Source organism: Montipora foliosa, chromosome 1, assembly GCF_036669935.1.
Source record: "Montipora foliosa isolate CH-2021 chromosome 1, ASM3666993v2, whole genome shotgun sequence".
NCBI classification, from domain to species: Eukaryota; Metazoa; Cnidaria; class Anthozoa; order Scleractinia; family Acroporidae; genus Montipora; species Montipora foliosa.
This window is the reverse complement of record NC_090869.1, coordinates 14872571-14895071: the sequence shown is the minus strand read 5'-3', so window position 1 is coordinate 14895071 and position 22501 is coordinate 14872571. Positions and strand designations below refer to the sequence as shown.

The following is a 22501-nucleotide window of genomic DNA, read 5'->3' as shown; positions in this document are numbered from 1 at the left end:
TTCAGATACTTTGTCACCGCCCAGGCAGTGAGGGAAGGAAATATCGGAGACTATGTATATGTGCATGAAGTTATGGAGATTGTTTCACTTATCCTGGGAGTGCTCTATGCAAAATTATGCAGAGAAAAATGATGAGATCGCTTAATGCATGAAACTCGAGTAACAACTCTTCATCTTTAAACTTAGAATTGAATACGTATATGTATATATGTGACAGACTACTTTCCAAAGCAAGTCAGTCCATATGTTGCAAGGAGACCTTTGTGAGGCTCCACTTTTAGCAGCTATTTGCCCATATAAATCATTATCACGAAAAGCTGATGGCAATATTCGATGCTTTGCGAAGAATCATCATTGTCCACTCGCAAGCAAAATGGCGACCGTGCGTTGTCTTCTGTGGTTCAAGCTGTGGATAAACTAGACGCTCCATGAGCGTAAGCTGGGTTGCCCGTGGTACATGTTAAACAAAAATAGTAGGCACTGAGCTGGGTGGTATTGAAGGCGCTGAAACTGGATTTTCCCAGGAGTAATGCCGAAAATTAAAAATCGAATAAAAGAAAAAAGCCTTGGGAGCCTAGTAGGTACTCCTGGTAACTCCTACAATGGAAGAAGTAGGTCAGGGGATCAAGCTCGAATGCAAAATATTTCTCATCATCCCCAGAGCTGCTCAGTGCGGAAACGAAAAACTGGTCATTTTTTGTTTCGTTTCCTTAGAAACGAAACGAATCTATTTTGACTTCAGGGTGAACTATTTTACATAATGAGGTTGAGTGGCCAATCAAAACAGAGTTTGTAATTGCATATCTATACATGTACCTGAATCATTGCAAATCATAATGCCGTCAAACAAAAAAGCGAAGGAAATGGTTAACAAATATGACGTTTTTTACTATCTGAATGATTTTGGGTTATATTAAAGCGATATATTGTTGAAAAATCTTTATAAATTGGGTTAACCAGGGACCAGTTAAAGAAATATCATTGGCTTCCCAAATAAACTTCGTTTTACATTAGGATGACTAAACATATATTTTCTGACGTGCAAAAGTATGGCTACGTACCTATTAATTATTTGCAAGAAAGAACACTTGAAATACAAAATGGCTAAAAATCCTTGTCAACTTTATGAAAACAACTCGCATATCAAATGTTAACCCACACATGCAAATTGATCAATCTGCAAAGACAGAAAAGTCTCACAAAAACCTTTACCAGCCAAAAAGTTTATTGAAACAAACAACATATTTCAAATGAATGCTCAAACATTTATTTCAAAGACCAAAAAATGTAGTTTATTTCCAATCATTGAAAAATGTATTTAATGTAAGGCTTGAGAGTTCGATTATGGTGCATACGTGGCAGCCATATATTTTTCTGAACCCATCGTTAGGCGTATAACAACAGGGTTCTTGCTGAAATTTGTTTGCAAAATTTCAGGAGCATTCAAGGAGTTTTCAAGAACCAGAAATTGCGTTTTCAATGGATATGTGTAAGATTTCTATGCCATACATCGTGTTTCAGTGTTTTCTTTGCTGAAGGAGCCTACTTTGATATTATTTCCCACGTCCTGTGAGTTAAGTTCACGCACAGGCATAATAATTTTTGCATTTAATCTTACCCTAATAGTCAAATTGAGGCTCAATTTTTGAAAATGTCTCTCTCACTTAGCATGATGCAATCTCAACAATTTTCACCCAAGCAAAACTTCAGGGAGTTTTCAAGCAGTTTCCCACCTAGTCCAGTTTCTTTCAAGGGCTTTCCAAGCGCCCTTGAAGTCCAAAATTAAATTCCAGGGTTTTTCAAGGACTTCAAGGAGTAGCACAAACCCTGCGTATGTAAAGTACGTTCCCCAATATCGATAATCATTCAACTCTCAGAAAAAAGAGTATCAATAGCCGTTTTTATACTAGAGACGCATAATCCGTCTAGACGAATTATGCGTCTTTCGTGTTATTCGTCCAGCGTAAAGACGGGACGAACTATGTAAGACGGATAATCCATCTGGACGAACTTGGGCAAACATTTGTTCTTCGTCTGGTTATGCGTCTCTGGTATAAAACGGAGCTTTAGCAACGACGACGGGAACGGTAACGAGAACGTCATCTCAAAACAAATTCTCATTATTGTAATGATCACTTCACGATTATTCCAAGTTTTTTAATGTGAGAAAGGTATGGCAGTCCCTCAGGAATGAAAACGTTATGAGTGGTGCTGACGTCAAAGCTCAAATTTGGTCATTTCACGTTGTTGTTTTGTTCGTTGTGCGTGAACAGCGCTTAAACGAAAAATAGTTCTTCTTGACTGAATATAATTTTGTCGCCTTAAACTCTATGCTAATTCATTTCAGATACATAAGACAAATAAGCCAGTCTATATTAATTCACAAAGGGGACCATAACATGACTCTAGAACACAGGAAATTCAAAGATATTTTTCATGCTGACATTATTGTTTGCCTGTCGTGGATCTCCCAGTGAGGTAGAGGCCGGCGTTTGCATGGTATGGTCGGCTGTTTTCTTTGAACTATATTGATCATTTTCATTTCAAACTGGTCCAAAAATTTCGAACAGCTAAAAGAGCTTAAAAAGAGAGCAGAGATCACTGCTCAAAGCACGCAAAGCTGCTGCGAATTGATGGCGAATCTTGATGTCGATCTGTGTGCCTGTCCCGACATGTACATCAAGTTGGATTAATTAGCAACTAATTTCAGGAATCTTCTGCCCAACAGTGGGATTTTAATAATTTTTAGTGATCAAAATTCAAAAGACAGAAAAATACGATGACAGTATGTAACTTTGCCACATAGTGATTAATTACGTTATTACATCGCTATACTTAATAGAGCGATTTTCAATTGTCCGACCTAAAACCAAAACCAAAGCAAAGAAATTACATATGATGTAGCTGGCCCCAAGCGCGGGAAAATGCTTACGAGTATGTCACCATTGGTTGTTACACGAGTTTCTCAAAATGCTAACCTGGCTTCAATCATTTAAATCTTTTTCGTTTCTAATTCATTTACATTCAGCAGCTAAAGTGCGCTAGCCTAGAGAATTTTAATACCTTATAGAGACTGAATTATGATTGCGGTTGTAATCCAAGACTATTACTAGCGCTCTATTATTAATTAAGGGCAGTCGGAGTAGCTCTTCTTCTGCTACTCACAAAAATGACACCCCTTCAATGATTGCGGCCAACACGCACAGGGCAAGTAACCCAGCACCAGCAAACTGACGATCAGAACTGCCAGGCATGGTTTCCGTGGAAGTTTCGTGGCTCGCGCCTGTCACAAGCCGGAAGACCGTTACGGAGTTATCTTTTGGTTGGTACTGATCCACCCCAAGTGGGGTCAGCTTTCCAGTTTTGTTGTCGAATATCATCCAGTAAGTGCTCGTCTCAGGATCCTTAACGCAAAAAAAACAAGAAATATCATGGCTGCGCAGGTGTTTATCTAGAGCAATCAAGTCACCATGTCACAATCAATTTCGTTCCTCAATTGGGCCCTCGTCAGTCTTGGTTGTCATTTCGACCATATTACTTTCCGTTTGCCTGTGCGCCATAAGAGAGTGGCGTTCTAGTTCTGTTTATGATTAGTATAAATCTACGTCTAGCGTTCTATCACGAATGCCGTTCTCTTATTGGCTACGCTACTCTCAATCTATTCTGTCCGTGTAGAAAGTGAGTAGCGCTTGTCAACAAAATGGCGGCCGCTCCTTTGCGTTTTCGGAGTGTCGCTGCGAGGAGTATTTGGATAGTTTACTTGTTAGGTTTTGAAAGACTAGTAAATTTCTACTAAGACAATTAGATTATTCTCTCTCGATTTCTATGCACGATAGCAGATTCGTGCTGCGCCTTCGTCAGCTATATTACGCGATAGAAATCTCGAGCTCATAATCTAAAGGGAGTTAACTGAATAGAGTGTAATGTGAAGTGCTAGATTTCAATCCCATATGAACCATGTGAGCGTTAGCCCTACAGATGGAAATGGGCCCACACAAGGACAGAGAAAAACTCTGACCAGGGTGGCAATTGAACCCACGACCTTCGGGTTAGATCTCCGCCGCTCTACCGACTGAGCTACAAGGTCAGACGGGAGCAGGCCGTGGGAAGTGAAGATGTAAAAGTCACGGCAATGAACATGTACAAGTACAAGGAAAGGTTACGTTTTTTTATACAAACGTTGGCCGTGTAGCACTTTTATTTTAAACAGAGTTAACTGAATAGAGTGTAATGTGAAGTGCTAGATTTCAATCCCATATGAACCATGTGAGCGTTAGCCCTACAGATGGAAATGGGCCCACACAAGGACAGAGAAAAACTCTGACCAGGGTGGGAATTCGGGTTAGATCTCCGCCGCTCTACCGACTGAGCTACAAGGTCAGACGGGAGCAGGCCGTGGGAAGTGAAGATGTAAAAGTCACGGCAATGAACATGTTGAATGCTTGGGTGGGCAAACGATTTCAACTCGTTTTTCGTCTCGTTTAACATCGATTCAACTTCGTTTCAATATGTTTCAACAAAATCATGATCGAACAGATGTTGAAGCAAATGTTAAAGCCATTTTCCCGGGCGGCAGTTATTTAAAAATAACTACAGCCGTGCCATAGATTCGTCCTCTCTTATATCGAATACTCGAGACTTAAAAGGGGTCTTTCTTCAGGTACCGGAAAGCATTGTGTTTTTGGTCACTTGGGATTAGTCTTTATTTGGAGTTGTTTTGTTTTCTGTCTTTTGTTTCTTTTGTTTTACGTAATTTCTGTTCCGGTACTTGAAGAAGCTGCCCTTAAAAGCTCTATAAAAAGAATGATACGTTCTACGCCTCATCGCTCGTCAAAAAATCTAAAACCATGCATCAACCATAAGCTTTTCTGTATCTAAAAACAAATTTGAATCTGTATCCAAACAGACATACCTGCATCGTGCCGTTCATTGCGGTGATAAAATGTCCGAGGCCACCATAGTAAATGGAGACGTACTTGTTGAACGAACCTTGTGTATTTTCATCTGCAGCTTTGTTCATGATGTCCACAAGAAAGGTGCCATTGGCAACTTGAGTGGTGTAAGGCGCTGGAATCGGTTTTCCGACTTTCGTAACATCCCAGTCTTGTGCAATAGTGACCGTAATGGGGGAAGGTGGCACCTAGTTGTGAAACAGATATTTTTGAAATTTCGCATCTGGAATTAAGAACTCGCAGGCGCATGGTAATAATTTCTGAATCGCTTCGGTAATATTCTTTTTAGCTTAACTTGTCTGAGCATTAATAGTAAATAACAATAAACAAATGAATCAATTTCTAAAGCGCTAAAAATATTAAAGAACACTAGCTTATTTGCAATAATGAATTGAACTTTCATTCAGTTCTAAAAGTTTTCTTAAAAAGGTAGGTTTTAAGATGTGTCTTAAAATTGTCGATACTTGAGATAAGTCTTGAGATGAGTGTTTCAAAGGCAGGGCATTTCTGGACCTGAGTGAGCGAAAGCTCGGTCCCCAAAGGATTTAAACTGCCGCAGTTTCTGGTTATCTGATCGTAAGGTATAGCTTCTCGCAACTTTAGGTTAAAAGAAGATCTCTTCAATACATAAGAGCCATGTCTTGCCATGCCTTGAAAACAAGTGCTGAGAAGAATCTTTAATTCAATTCTGAGATTGACAAGCATCATTATCGAAACAGCTATCGAATAAAGTGGTTAACTGATAAGCTAACAAACCTGGCCAGAGGGAGGGAACAGCTTGCAGAACCCACTCACTGATGCGTTATTATGACTGGGATATTGAGTGAGGCGAAAGATAGTGGTAGAACCATTAATAGGAACATAAGAGCTTATTCCGCATGGAGCAAGTCCCCCAGTCTGGTTATCAAAAATCAACCAATAGAGGTTGTTAGCAGGGTCTTGTTCGGTGCCATTCATAGCGGTAATCAGGTACCCCAGACCTCCGTAGTACGTGCTGTTGTACTTGTTAAAAGGGCCATTTTTGTCATCCCCTGCTGCCTTGTTCAGGATGTCGACCAGCACTGTCCCGTTTTTCACTTTTGTGACGTAGCTTGCAGGAATGGGTTTACCCACCAAACTGACGTTCCATTCTATCGTGAGGGTGACTGTAATCTGTAAGGAATAAGCACGGAAATTCACTGCTATTGAATGAACAAGAACAGCCAATTTCTCATACGACCAAAGCTTTACCCTACCTTACAGCAACACGTGTATAAGGCGCGACTATACCGCGTGTACAAAAGATAGAAAGTTGATATTTAATATAATTTTTTCTTCGCTTTGGATGGACGACTACATAATTGCTATAATTTAAAAAATACTTTCAGGAGAAAGCAAGAAAACCCGTTGAAACTTTTCCCCAGAGGTAACTATTGTGCCTACCTCAGCAGCTGGTTGTAGTGCATTCCTCTTTTCACGAAAATGAGCTGAAACTAAATAATGTACACGCTTTGGTAAAAACAAACAAACAAACAAACAGACAGACAGTGTTGAATATGTCACTTCATGATCCAGCAAATTACGAGACTAAATTACGAATGTTCGAGAAGAAAATACCAAACGTACTATGGACTATAGTCGGACTTCAGGAGAGTCTACCCTTTATGGCTACCTCATTAGCGCCATATTATGATAACAGGGGTTTTTTCGACTACTTTGTTAACAGAGGGCTCACACAATCGTGGCAGGGAAGTGCACCCTCGGCTTGAGCTTACTCCACAAAAAGTGTTAAGTCCACCTATGGATATGGCTCCGGATATTACCCAGGTGGTAGTATCCTACCCTGTGAACCATTATCCTCTCTAGTTAAGGGCAGTCACCCCTATTCTGGACTAACCTTTGTTACTCTCTGGCACAGTTTCCCCTTAAACACCACTACTCCAGGGAAGTAGGCTCTGCCTTACCTGTTTTGCAACTTTAGTCTTTATTATCTCGCGCATTTTCTCAACGCTTGGGAGGTTGCGGGACCAATACAGTTATTAGAATGCGGGTAGTCGTACTTTTATTCCAAAGATGCAAAATATCCGGCGCGGAAGTACCGTAGATAATTACGCAAATTAGGGAAGAGAACGAGGAGGGATTGCGCTAGATCCAACGTGCACTACAGAAGTAGACGAAGAAAGAGACTGCTCGCAGTATAGGCTATTATTTTCCCTGAGTACAACCAAATGAATTAAATAGTTGTGAATGTTTATATCCCTTCTAATTCTCCCATCTTCTTTATTAAATACTTCACAAAAATTAATCAAAAGAGAAGATCTCATTATGTGAACGGGTTGATCATAAACAAGTCTTACCCATTATATTAACCGATTTTATTTAACATGCTACTACTCTACTACTGCAAGTACTGCTTCCAAAAAGGCCATTAAAAATGATATCACGAGTTCGAACTTCACCGTTATCCACAGCTGTAACTTAATCAGCGGCGAAGGTGTGCCCCAAAAATATAGAACTTTCAAAAATTGTAAAAAAATCGGGTTTAACTAAGCAAATGGCAATTGTTTTTTTGCGCAGAACGTCTTTAAATAGGTAACCTGTAGATTATCTTGATAGTCTGGTAAAATGGTTACGGGCACTTAAAAACTTGCGAACGCGTGCTTAATCTCTCACCCAAAGCCTGACCCACTAAAAACAAACTAACAAATAAACCATACGCGTGTGCTTACTGTGAAGTGTCTTATGTAGCTTAACGAAAAACAAATCTGCCCTGGTAGTTGAGTTCTAGCGAGCCACACTCGGTTTTCTCTCTTTTTCCCGTTACTTCCTGGCGGAAGTAAGGGATCGAGACAGTGTTTTCAATGTCCTTTCAAACAGTGGCGACGATCATTGACGAAATAAATGGTTTTTGAAACCAGCTTGTAGCTAATTATCCAAAATTGATGCTTCTCGCATTCAGCCCACGTGACATAGCGCATGCGTTGCGCAATCTATCTACCTGTGCCACTGTGCCCAATAATTAATTAAGCTAACATGAAATAACTCAGTATTTGCCAACTGTTGGTGTATTAAACTTGGAAAGGAAAGGAAAGGAAAGGAACTTTTTTCAAGTGTCTAGTCGTTCTAGCGCTGAAGCACTAATTGGGGACATTGTAACTGAAATCAACAATTTACGTGTATTGTTCACCGATGATTGCCAGCTTAAGAGCATAACCACTCACTTGTTGGTCGGGCTGCACGACGCAAGATGTAAAAAACAAAACAATGGAGAGTATTGCCGCTTTATTCAAGCTTTGCTATTCTAAATTTGTTTTCATTTCGAAACTGCGGATGTTTTGCATCATTATCACTACCAGAACCTAATGGAATACCTTTTACGTATGCCGCGACCTTCTTAGTCAGGTAATCCCAGCGGTAAGCACTATGGGAACCAAGGAGTTTTGAGATTACGGTTTATCCACAATCAGTACAATTTCGCACCCAGAATCTTCGGGCTGTTTGGTCAGCGGGAACTCCTTTGAAGTTCCTTTTGTGTCTTGTGTTGAAGCGATTTCGTGGAGTTTCTGTTCTAGCTGCTTCTCTCCCTGTTAAAATACCTTCCCAACTGCCTCTCTCTCTATTATAGCGAAGATATCGTTGACGTTACCTAATTTTGCCTTCAAATTCAATGCAATACATGAATTAACGGTCATGTTGATATGATGTTCACATTACGTCACGCGCGCCGCTGTTACATTACAAAGGTCAACACAAAAGGGAGAGCTTGGGCTGCCTGTGTCGAAACAACTATCATCGCTCGGTGGTATCGATAACATCAAATGGTTGGCAAGGTGACATCGACACTGGCAGGGTATTCTGCAGTTAAGCCAAACTGTTTTAAAAGGAGTTGTGCTTTCACCTTGAAAATCAGATGCATTCTAAATATTGAAAGTGAGGTTTGATTCATCAAGCGGAAACTAAGCAGGAAACTATTTGTCTTTATGCCATTTAAGATTGGCGCTGATGCCTCGATGCTGAGAATGTAATGACGTAAACAGGACAAAAAGAATTACACATTACTTGAATGTTGAAGAACCATTCTCTATTTTCGAATTCCCCATAACACACTTTGTTTGCCCCCCAAATTTTGCATAAACTATTGTTTTCAAATGCTCTTGGGGACACTGTATATTCCCAAGAGCATTTGAAAAAAATGGTTTATGCAAAATTTGGGGGGCAAACAAAGTGTATTATGGGGAATTCGAAAATAGAGATAAGGTCAGACACGCAATAATTTTGTTTTAGATCGAATGTGCAAATCTCAATCTAACTTACAAACTTAAAATTTCTTAATGTTCTTTTCTTTTTAAATAAACACTATTAAGGGAGAAAAGAGAGAAACGGATATTCAAGCGATCAACACCACTTCACTTCCTCGTCATCTTTGTCATTGCCAATTGCCATCGCGGATACGTTTCCCAGACGTCTGGTTTTTGTAGCCTCGTGCAAACTGTGCATTTCAACTCGTCAAATGCTACGCCGCTGAGAACACTTAGGGTGCGTCCGATTGGGAAATCAGGAATCTGGATCTTCGGATTTCAATCGAACACATAATCTGAAAACGGATTTGGATGATGAAACCCTTCCTGAAATGGATTTTCAATTAGTGAAATCCGTGACAAAATCGGTTTTCAGATTTTGTGTTCGATTGGAAATCATAAGATCCAGATTTTAAGATCTAAATATGGATTTCCCAATCGAACGCACGCTAATTTGTCGAAGAACCAAACCATAATTGGATGACTAACCGTCCTTATCATATGCAGAGTTTTGTTCTCGCATCGTATAAGTCCGCTAAAAATTGTTAAGTGACATTTTTTAACCAACAGTTTCAAGTTCAAGAGATCAACAAATCTTATAGCGATCTTATTAGTTTATTTGTTTTGAAACTTTGCCGTGTTACCTTGTCTACCTTGTTTATTACCTTGATAGACCAACTCAGTTAATGAAAAACGCGGTAGCATTTCTCGACAGCAACTGTTTCCCAAAACCACTTTGAAGGAACGCACATATAAATATAAACTCAATTTATCCTCAGTATGTGCTAGTAAAAGAGGTGTTTCTTTCTCTCACGATTAGAGTTACCCACTAAGATGAGTCCCATCGAATCAAATTGTACTCCATTCACATCAACAACAAGTCCAGATCATGAAACTACGTTTCGCAAATTAATTGGACATGAAAAAGTTCTAAGGTAACCGAACTTACCTTTTTCAACGTTAAAAAGCATGCAAATGAAGAAGACAATCCTCGGAAAGGCTGACATCATTTTCCCGTTTAACTTCTGTGCTTGTCGTTTCCCTTTCAGAAATGCTGTTATTGGTATAGGCACTCTTAAGCACATATAAAGATTTTGGTATTGACTTTCCTTTTTAAACCAATCATTCGCAAGGGGGGGGGGGGGGGTGAAGCTGGAGTGGAGCGAGGGAGAGGAGGGGAGGGATATAAAGCTGCCCAATAGCCCATTTCCGAGTTGCTGCATGCCTCAGTTTCAAGGCGAGTCCTGGTGCACAACCATTCAAATGGAACTCATTTCCATTTCAATAGTTGAGCACCAAGACTCACTTCGAAACCGAGACAAACAACAACTCGGAAATGGCCTATTAGGGATACAAGGGCGTACGCCGAGGCTGAAATTCATGGTTACTTCAACACCTATTCTGCCATGTGTATGAGCTACAAGTGATCCATTTTTCCTTGGATGTGTTCGTGTGCCATTCGTTTGTGTCCTTATGGGCTGAAGGCCTTATTTGCACAGATCATATCACCGAAGATAGCAACATTAGTAACATAACTCTCGACTGCTTGCTCTTATAGTTCTTTTCGTTCTGGCAGACTGCGGCTAATACTGTGGCGGATCGTACAAAATTTACCACAGACTTCAACATCTGCCTGTGTATAATGTTTTTATATAGATATTCTGATGAGCTGAATCTTGCTGTACGGAATAAACTTCATAAATACGAGTACCAAGTAAGTGTTGAGTTTACTTATGAACTTTACCACAAGCCTCTCCATCACTTTTATAAAAACGTTTCCCCCGTTTTTTTTGTGCCCTTAATTTCCGGGTTCAATGACGCAATACACCATTTCCATAAACGGAAATTGAGGAGGGCGTGGTTGCAATAATAATTCCTGTTTACTTTAACAAATCGTGATGTTTTTCCATTAGTCATTGCTTCCAAATTAAAAATCACAAAGCAATTTTAACTAATCATAGAAGCCGAATTCATGTCATTTCGTTCGGTTTTCAGGACTGTGAAAATAGTTTGATTAAAGGTTACATGTATTTCAAAACTCAGCTTGTATTTTATATTGACGTCTTTCTGGGAAAACGAGGAAGATATCATTCAGTGAGTCATAGAAAAATATGCTTAATGACACTCAGTTTTCCGCGTACTCAGGTGTTTTTGCTCAGGATAGCACGTAACAATTAGATAGCCATCTAGTAAGCCATTCGGGAATTCAGTTCAGCCTCCTTCTCAGAGCGAGACTCACTGTTTAAAAACTACAGTAAAACCCCGCACTACGGACATCCGCTTAGTATGGACACCCTCTTATAACGGACAGTTTTCTTTGTCTTGACAACTAAAAAGGTCATTCCCTTAAAATATTAGTAATCTCGGATTATTGAGGTGCGTTCGACAGTCGCTTTGGACGCAAAGGAGAAGGTTAGCGAAAGAAACGATGTCATAGGTCCGAAAGTTTGAGAATACGAGAGTTGAGATGCTTTCAATAAGCGCCGAGTACTATGACCCATGTGACAGGATTGAAGTACTTTGCCCTTAGCGAGACTGAATCATAAGTACGTGCGATCTCTTTGATTTAAGAAGGTAAGTTGTGGTCAAAATAACTACACATCGTTTATGAGGAAACGATACGACGAAAATAGCCCCTGACAGGGGAGCGACTTCATAATACCCCGCCCGCAATTGTCTTCTTAAAAGCGGTATCGTTTGAAGAAAGAGGCATGTCTATTCGTATGCAAATTAGTGGCCGGGTATACTAGTGTTTAGCCGACGTGGAGTGTGAAGAGTGAAAAACTATCAAAATCTGAGTTTCTTTGTTATGTTATTTATTTGTTTAAGAAGGTTGACGTTTTGGCAGCTATTCAGCTGATGTGGACCTGCTATACCCACCCACCCATATACACACAGAGGACAGCCACAACACCGGGAACTTCACCCCTTACTCTTCTCGAATAGTGTGTGGGTTCTTTAAGGTCCCACAAGGCACTAATGAACATAGAAGTTATTTGTGAGAAGAGACCTCCGGCTTATCGTCCTTATCCGAGAAGACTTGAAAGTCTAACCATTTGCGGATATAACTACAAAGACAGCACATTCTCCTCAGTTATTTAAAGACTGGATTTCCGTCATACATGTAGTGCATTTACTCCCGCTTATTCGAGCCAAAATCGATATTCCCTGGATTTACGTCATACATGTAGTGCATTTACTCCCGCTTATTCGAGCCAAAATCGATATTCCCTGGATTTACGTCATACATGTACTGCATTTACTCGCACTTATTCGAGCCAAAATCAATTTTCCCTGAATTTCCGTCATACATGTACTGCATTTACTCGCACTTATTCGAGCCAAAATCGATTTTCCCTGGATTTACGTCATACATGTAGTGCATTTACTTGCGCTTATTCGAGCCAAAATCGATATTCCCTGGATTTACGTCATACATGTAGTGCATTTACTCCCGCTTATTCGAGCCAAAATCGATATTCCCTGGATTTCCGTCATATATTTACTGCATTTACTCGCGCTTATTCAAGCCAAAATCGATTTTCCCTGGATTTCCGTCATACATGTACTGCATTTACTCGTGCTTATTCGAGCCAAAATCAATTTTCCCTGGATTTCCGTCATACATGTACTACATTTACTTGTGCTTAATCTAGCCAAAATTGATTTTCCCTGGATTTTCGTCATACATTTACTGCATTTACTCGCACTTATTCCAGCCAAAATCGATTTTCCCTACATTTCCGTCATACATGTACTGCATTTACTCGCGCTTATTCGAGCCAAAATCGATTTTCCCTAGATTTCCGTCATACATTTACTGCATTTACTCGCAATTATTCGAGCCAAAATCGATTTTCCCTGGATTTCCGTCATACATGTACAGCATTTACTCGCACTTATTCGAGCCAAAATCGATATTCCCTGGATTTACGTCATACAAGTAGTGCATTTACTCCTGCTTATTCGAGCCAAAATCGATATTCCCTGGATTTACGTCATACATGTACTGCATTTACTCGCACTTATTGGAGCCAAAATCAATTTTCCCTGAATTTCCGTCATACATGTACTGCATTTACTCGCACTTATTGGAGCCAAAATCAATTTTCCCTGAATTTCCGTCATACATGTACTGCATTTACTCGCACTTATTCCAGCCAAAATCGATTTTCCCTAGATTTCCGTCATACATTTACTGCATTTACCCGCGCTTATTCGAGCCAAAATCGATTTTCCCTGGATTTCCGTCATACATGTACAGCATTTACTCGCACTTATTCGAGCCAAAATCGATTTTCCCTGGATTTCCGTCATACATGTACAGCATTTACTCGCACTTATTCGAGCCAAAATCGATTTTCCCTGGATTTCCGTCATACATTTACTGCATTTACCCGAGCTTATTCGAGCCAAAATCAATTTTCCCTGGAATTCCGTCATACATGTACTGCATTTACTCGCGCTTATTCGATCCAAAATCGATTTTCCCTAGATTTCCGTCATACATTTACTGCATTTACTCGCACTTATTCGAGCCAAAATCAATTTTCCCTGGATTTCCGTCATACATGTACTGCATTTACTCGCGCTTATTCGAGCCAAAATCGATTTTCCCTGGATTTCCGTCATACATGTACAGCATTTACTCGCACTTATTCGAGCCAAAATCGATTTTCCCTGGATTTCCGTCATACATTTACTACATTTACCCGAGCTTATTCGAGCCAAAATCAACTTTCCCTGGAATTCCGTCATACATTTACTGCATTTACCCAAGCTTATTCGAGCCAAAATCGATTTTCCCTGGATTTCCGTCATACATGTACTGCATTTACTCGCACTTATTCGAGCCAAAATCGACTTTCCCTGGATTTCCGTCATAGATGTACTGCATTTACTCGCACTTATTCGAGCCAAAATCGATTTTCCCTGGATTTCCGTCATACATGTACTGCATTTACTCGCGCTTATTCGAGCCAAAATCGATTTTCCCTGGATTTCCGTCATACATGTACTACATTTACTCGCGCTTATTCGAGCCAAAATCGATTTTCCCTTGATTTTCGTCATACATGTACTGCATTTACTCGCACTTATTCGAGCCAAAATCAATTTTCCCTGGATTTCCGTCATACATTTACTGCATTTACTCGCACTTATTCCAGCCAAAATCGATTTTCCCTGGATTTCCGTCATACATGTACTACATTTACTCGTGCTTATTCGAGCCAAAATCGATTTTCCCTTGATTTTCGTCATACATGTACTGCATTTACTCGCACTTATTCGAGCCAAAATCAATTTTCCCTGGATTTCCGTCATACATGTACTGCATTTACTCGCACTTATTCGAGCCAAAATCGACTTTCCCTGGATTTCCGTCATAGATGTACTGCATTTACTCGCGCTTATTCGAGCCAAAATCGATTTTCCCTGGATTTCCGTCATACATGTACTGCATTTACTCGCACTTATTCGAGCCAAAATCGATTTTCCCTGGATTTCCGTCATACATGTACTGCATTTACTCGCACTTATTCGAGCCAAAATCGATTTTCCCTGGATTTACGTCATACATGTAGTGCATTTACTCCCGCTTATTCGAGCCAAAATCGATATTCCCTGGATTTACGTCATACATGTAGTGCATTTACTTGCGCTTATTCCAGCCAAAATCGATTTTCCCTGGATTTCCGTCATACATGTACTGCATTTACTCGCACTTATTCGAGCCAAAATCGATTTTCCCTGGATTTCCGTCATACATTTACTGCATTTACCCGCGCTTATTCCAGCCAAAATCGATTTTCCCTGGAATTCCGTCATACATTTACTGCATTTACCCGCGCTTATTCGAGCCAAAATCGATTTTCCCTGGATTTCCGTCATACATGTACAGCATTTACTCGCACTTATTCGAGCCAAAATCGATTTTCCCTGGATTTCCGTCATACATTTACTGCATTTACCCGAGCTTATTCGAGCCAAAATCAATTTTCCCTGGAATTCCGTCATACATTTACTGCATTTACCCAAGCTTATTCGAGCCAAAATCGATTTTCCCTGGATTTCCGTCATACATGTACTGCATTTACTCGCACTTATTCGAGCCAAAGTCGATTTTTCCTGGATTTCCGTCATACATATACAGCATTTACTCGCACTTATTCGAGCCAAAATCGATTTTCCCTGGATTTCCGTCATACATTTACTGCATTTACCCGCGCTTATTCCAGCCAAAATCAATTTTTCCTGGATTTCCGTCATAGACGTACTGTATTTACCCGTGCTTGTTCGAGCCAAAATCAATTTTCCCTGGATTTCCGTCATACATGTACTGCATTTACTCGCACTTATTCGAGCCAAAATCGATTTTCCCTGGATTTCCGTCATAGATGTACTACATTTACTCCCACTTATTCGAGCCAAAATCAATTTTCCCTGGATTTCCGTCATACATGTACTGCATTTACTCGCGCTTATTCGAGCCAAAATCGATTTTCCCTGGATTTCCGTCATACAAGTACTACATTTACTCGCACTTATTCGAGCCAAAATCAATTTTTCCTGGATTTCCGTCATACATGTACTGCATTTACTCGCACTTATTCAAGCCAAAATCGATTTTCCTTGGATTTCCGTCATAGATGTACTGCATTTACTCGCACTTATTCCAGCCAAAATCAATTTTCCCTGGATTTCCGTCATACATGTACTGCATTTACTCGCACTTATTCGAGCCAAAATCGATTTTCCCTGGATTTCCGTCATACATGTACTGCATTTACTCGCGTTTATTCGAGGCAAAATCGATTTTCCCTGGATTTCCGTCATACATGTACTGCATTTACTCGCGCTTATTCAAGCCAAAATTAATTTTCCCTGGATTTCCGTCATACCTGTACTACATTTACTCGCGCTTATTTGAGCCAATATCGATTTTCCCTGGATTTCCGTTATACATTTACTGCATTTACTCGCACTTATTCGAGCCAAAATCGATTTTCCCTACATTTCCGTCATACATGTACTGCATTTACTCGCGCTTATTCGAGCCAAAATCGATTTTCCCTAGATTTCCGTCATACATTTACTGCATTTACTCGCACTTATTCGAGCCAAAATCGATTTTCCCTAGATTTCCGTCATACATTTACTGCATTTACTCCCGCTTATTCGAGCCAAAATCGATTTTCCCTGGATTTCCGTTATACATGTACAGCATTTACTCGCACTTATTCGAGCCAAAATCGATTTTCCCTGGATTTCCGTCATACATTTACTGCATTTACCCGCGCTTATTCGAGCCAAAATCAATTTTCCCTGGATTTCCGTCATACATTTACTGCATTTACTCACACTTATTCGAGCCAAAATTGATTTTCCCTAGATTTCCGTCATACATTTACTGCATTTACTTGCACTTATTCGAGCCAAAATCGATTTTCCGTGGATTTCCGTCATACATGTATTTGATTTACTCGCTCTTATTCGAGCCAAAAGCGATTTTCCCTGGATTTCCGTCATACATGTATTGGATTTACTCGCTCTTATTCGAGCCTAAATCGATTTTCCCTGGATTTCCGTCATACATGTACTGCATTTACTCGCTCCTATGCGAGCCAAAATCGATTTTCCCTGGATTTCCGTCATACATGTACTGCATTTACTCGCTCTTATTCGAGCCAAAATCGATTTTCCCTGGATTTCCGTCATACATGTACTCTATTTACCCGTGCTTATTCCAGCCAAAATCGATTTTCCCTGGATTTCCGTCATACATGTATTGGATTTACTCGCTCCTTTTCGAGCCAAAATCGATTTTCCCTGGATTTACTTCATACATGTACTGCATTTACTCGCTCTTATTCGAGCCAAAATTGATTTTCCCTGGAAAATATGGGTTCAATAAAGACAGGAAAGGAATCGAACACTTTCAGTGGATCTGTGATCTCTGTTGTCTGGCTATTTGTATTTATTTGCACTCAAGTTTGCACAGTCTTACGGTAACAATTGGAAACTTCAGTAATTTTTGTTAACCTTCAATGGCGTCGAAAGTCATTGTAACGCGAATGGCGTTTTAGTGCATCTTTATTCAAAATATAGCCTCATGGAGCTCAATTGTATGAACACGACAGGCGGTAAAAATAAATAACAGGAATTTTTAAAGTGACAAGTAATGGTCTTCGACAACAATTTCATTTTTCGCCGTTGGATATCAAGTGAGCTTTGTTTCTAATATTTTACTTATTTGGTATTATATAAAACAGTGAAATCAAATGGAAAATTTTTTATGGATTTAACAAACATTGAAAAAATCGAACGCCTTGAATGCATCACAGTGTTTACTGAAGTCGCATCTAAGGTGTGTGGCAATTTACATTTATCTTGTACTCAACTCTGCAAAGCTAAAAAAAATTGGAAATGTGACATTGAAAAATTATTTGAATGAAAGCTTGTTGTCTCCTTTGTGCTTCATTATTTGCGGTCAAGGTTCTTTCGAAAAGGGTCTGATGTGAACTATCAGAAATTTATTTAATTGCATATGCTTTGTGACACGGATTGTGTCTCGTTTGCACGCACGCAATTGAAATAGGAAGGGTGTTTTGTCTCTAGTAGCAAATATGTTGTTTGTTTCAATACATTTTTCGCTGGAAAAGATTTTTGTGAGATTTCCACTCTTTGTGAATTTATCATGTTATGTAATTTTCTTGCTTAACAAATTTGAAATGGGGTACGGGAGGATTTTTGTGGTAGTGCACTTTTAAACAGGGCGTGCATAAGTCACGGAAATAAACAGGTCTGTTGGAAGTGTGCTTGAGTTTCAACAAAATGAGCCCCAAAATCAGCAAAAACTTATGACGCTAATGAATAATAAAGTAGCTGCTATTCCCAAAACGATGGAATTACCTGGTGATAAATAACCTCATCTTGGAGAGTAGATTTTTGACAACAATGGTCAACCTCAAGAGTTGGGCGATTGTGATCTTTGTGTTGAATTCGGACATTTCTTGTCCAACTTTATAACACTTGAGAGAAAAAGAAAACTAACAAAAAAAAAAACTCGGAATCTTGCCATCATTTGACACAGATGCTTCACTGTTTCCCGAGTAAACACACCGCGGTAACTTGATCACGGTGCCCGCTGAATTCGATGTCACTTTCGATTTTGCGGTTTACTTGTGCAGCCAAAAATACAATAACAAAATTGAACGTAGCAAAAATCTCGCAAAATGTTTTTCGCTGATGGTAACTTTTCATATTCGTGGTTCAAAATTAATGTTGTTTTCATGTCGTAAATTTTGTTGCTGATAGCAAAATCATTTTATTCTCGATCGACCGTCCTGAAAACTTCCTTGTGCTCTTCCTAAAAACTGTGTATCAATATTTATTTACTTTTGCATCAATATTTGTTTGCATAAAGCAAACTAACAAAATCTGTACCTTGCTTAGTTCGCATTTTTGAGCGTTAAAATAAAATGTTCGGTCCTATGCTTCTGTTACGAAATGGTATACTAACCCTGGTATACTAAATCCAGATACTAACCCTGCCGGATAGGGAATAATTTTAGCGAACGTTTGTATTACAGAGCTGTCAGGCGCTCAGAATGCACGCTTAAACTTGTGGTGAAAAGAGGTTGTGAGGGAACTTGCAAATGATCAACATGTCAGCCTAGAAGCCAATGTTTCTCGATTCCCTTTTATTTTCTTCAATTTTTCTGGGTTTAGTACTTTGCTAGTAACCACACGTCTTCTCAGGGGGCTATTTACCTAAGACTTTTACCATGGCACTACAATGATATACAATACTAAAACAATATCGTGTACTATTACAGCTACATATTACGCAAAGACAACTTGAATATCCTGGAAAACAAAACGCAGCTCAGTTGACAATATGGAATAAAGCACTGTGTTAATGCACTACCACACGTACGCAATGCGTGCCTATTTTTTCTAAAGATGACGGGTATTTTTTCTTTCTGACAAATGATTAATAGGCTGGTAGCCAAGTTTTTAACCTCAGAAAAAGATCTGTTTCGTCGTATCAACGTCTGAGCCAAAGGGCCTCTGCTGAAACGACTTCTGGGTGTCCCCTGGTCTTAATGACCCCGATTTGAAAATTTTGACTGGAACGCTGCAGTTCAATACCACCCAACTCAGTCCCTTCTGTTTTTGAGTAACAAGTACCACAGGCAACCCAGTGTACGCTCATGGAGCGTCTAGTTAAATTGAACATGCTACTACTGCGAGTATTGCTTCCAAAAAGCCTATTCTTGGCTTGCATCCACGTGATGAGACGGCCATGTTGGTGCACAAAACAATAGAAAATGGCCCCACAAGTTTTGCATGATAATAGAGTCAAATTCCCAAAAGGCATTTTACTGCATTGTTCTGTACACCAACATGGCCGCCGTGACGTCAGATGAAAACCCTCAATTGAAAATGATATCACGAGTTCGAACTTCACTGTCATCCACAGTAACTTAGCCTTGTCACAACAATTAAAGTGCCCATAGCCTTTTCTTTTTTTTCTTTTTAAATTTCTCACCTGAATCTACACATCTCTCAAAGACGTTTCACGGAAAAATAAAAGCGATTTGTCGTCCAGAACGCGATTTAAAGTGATGATTAAAACGGTATGTTTGGCGCGTTTCGAAGCTGCAAGGGTGACAAAAATATGTTTAAAATAGCATTTTAGCAAATGTTTGACAATTTTAATGTGAATCTCCGCAAAAACGAAGGATTTCCAACTTGTATTCCATGTATTCCTATTCCGGAATACGGTCAATCGAACGCACCCTAAGAAAACATTTGAATTTGCCGCCATTTTTCCTCACACTCACCTTAGTCTTCTCTCGATTCTTGTCGGTAACAATAGTGCTGCGACGTAGCTTACGGAACACGTGGTTTTGACTTCAAGTAAAGCAACGTGAGTTTTCAGTGCTGTGAGCATCACCTTTACTCCGCAAGATACCTGAAAGATGCGTTGCAGCCAGATGCAGCAACACTCCTAATCCCGAGAGGGGAATAAGTTTGCGCGTTCCATGACCTACGTCACTTGACGTCACATCCGTATGGTTGTGAGGCTGTCACTCATGTTCAGAAAGGCTCGTAACTAGATGCATGCACAATTTTGACCAGGTAACATGGTTGAGCGCGTGCGTGATGTGTTGGACACACCGGGTTGGTGTTAGCGTGTTTATTGTTTTCGTTTTTTCCTTTAGAGCCTGTCGGTCTTCTTAATCAGCGGCGAAGGTGTACTGCAAAAATATAGAACTTTCAAAAATTGTAAAAGAAATTATTATAGCGAAAATGTCGCTGTCATCACCTAATTTTGCCTTCAAATTTAATGCATTTTTCCCCATACAAACCCTTGCAATTTCGCTATTAAGTAAATTAACGATCATGTTGATATGATGTTGAGATTACGTCACGCGCGCCGTTGTTACATTACAAAGGTCAACACAAAAGGTAGAATGAAAAAATTGAAGGAAGTAAAAACTTGAATGGACGTTCTATGGATAAAAATATTGCTGAGGTTTAATCCGCCGGGCAAAAATCTAATTTTCAAACATATAACGGACAGAGCCAGCAAGGATTTCTATTTGTCACGCCCACATCAGCGTCGAAATAACTAAACACGAGTTAAAAGCATTGACTGATGATGCTACCTTGTCAGCGCTCAAACAATTCCTGGACAAAAGAACTCAATCCGTACAGGAAAACATCAAAGTCCGGCATTCCAAGAAAATTGCGAATTTGAAATCTACTTGCAACCAAAATAATAACATTGATATAACTTTTCCAGTAAACCACTTTCTCCAGCAGAACGGTCTATTCTCGAGAAAGGTCCCAAGTTTGCCCAAACTCCGTCGATGATTCCTCAAAAGAACATCGTAGCAGAAATTGAAGCTGCCATTCGCCAGGCTTTCCTGATGACACTAAAGACGCCATTCGAACCACCTCCGCCACCATGCATCGTCCATAGAGCCCGCATAAAACAAGACCACCACTTCACAAAAAGCTTTCAAATGAAGAAAGAAAAGCCCTTAACAACCTGAAGAAGGATCATTCTAGAGTTATTATGAAAGACGATAAAGGAAATTGCTTCGTGGTTATGGATAAATCAGACTACAACCATAAGAATGAACGAATGAACACTTTTTGTACTTATAAATATCAGTTGCTGGTGCCCTTGTAATTCAGCTGTAGCTGCAAGAGGGGTAAATAAACTGATCAATCAATCAAGATGGAATCCCTACTCATGCAGTGACCGAAATCATGATCTGAGTCAATTACGATTCCTCCGTTCCATCGTATCGAACATGAACTAAATGCGAAGCTGTTATCTCTCAGGGGAAAAAAAATAGAAGACAGACGATCTAACCTATCGCAGGCTTCACTCAGTCGATGCCATTCCGCCAGCTCTTCGTGGATCTATCAAACACCACAAAGAGGGGTACCCCCACTTGTATTAACTCAGCACTCTACAACACCTCAAATTTTCTCAAGGACATCTTCACTCCTCTCCAAAATCGCAATGGGTATTCAGTTCCAACTCCCTACAATTTTCCCACGAGATTTCTAATACTTCTATTCATGACGACGAAGTTATGGTCTCTTTCGACGTGTTTTCCCTGTCCATTGCCATCCCTGTTCATTGCCTTCCCTGTTGACAAAGCATGCTATTATATCAAGAAAAAACTGGAAGATGACAGCTCTCTTCACTTAAGGACAAAATTAGACATTGAAGATATTAGTTCTCTTCTAAACTTTGTTGTGTTCAACAATTATTTCATGTTTAATGACAAAATCTACAAACAAATTCACGGCTGCGCCATGGGTAGCCCCGTTAGCCCTGTTGTTGCTAATCTACTGGCACGGAAGAGATCGAAGAATCAGCAATTCCTGCCTCAGCTGTTGCTCCAAAAGTGTGGAAACGCAATGTTGACGATACGTTTTGCATTATTAAGAAAGACATACTACTATTGAACATGACAACATTGCCAAATTCCATTTCTTGACACTTTAGTATCTCGCCATAATGGCACCATCTATGTCTATGTTTACAGGAAACCAAAACACTTTAACTCCCACCATGACATTAAACACTAAGAAAGCACCACGGCAACCCTTTTACACAGAGCTTTCAACCTCCCTAACACCACAGAAGGAAGAAATGGAGAACTTGACAAAGACTATTCAGCCTTACAGTCCAACGGCTATTCTTCTAAATTTATTCACAATATTACCACAAGAAGAACC

The 22501-nt window shown here is 39.8% G+C and overlaps 1 protein-coding gene across 2 annotated transcripts in view; it reads right to left on the bottom strand.

Moving 5' to 3' along the window:
• Window positions 1-2728: 2728 nt before the first annotated feature.
• Window positions 2729-22501, bottom strand: part of LOC137990792 (uncharacterized) — a 21759-nt gene continuing 1986 nt past the window's right edge. Inside the window, exons 1-5 of one of the 2 annotated variants that reach the window (XM_068835906.1) lie at window positions 10179-10310; window positions 6375-6424; window positions 5709-6104; window positions 4913-5140; window positions 2729-3404 (exon numbers count right to left, since the gene is read on the bottom strand). In XM_068835906.1, coding sequence (XP_068692007.1) covers window positions 3162-3404; window positions 4913-5140; window positions 5709-6104; window positions 6375-6424; window positions 10179-10239 — 978 coding nt within the window. In that variant the 5' untranslated portion in view covers window positions 10240-10310 and the 3' untranslated portion in view covers window positions 2729-3161. Of the gene's footprint in view, window positions 3405-4912; window positions 5141-5708; window positions 6105-6374; window positions 6425-10178; window positions 10311-22501 lie in introns of those variants that run through there. The other variant, XM_068835902.1, reaches the window with a different exon arrangement.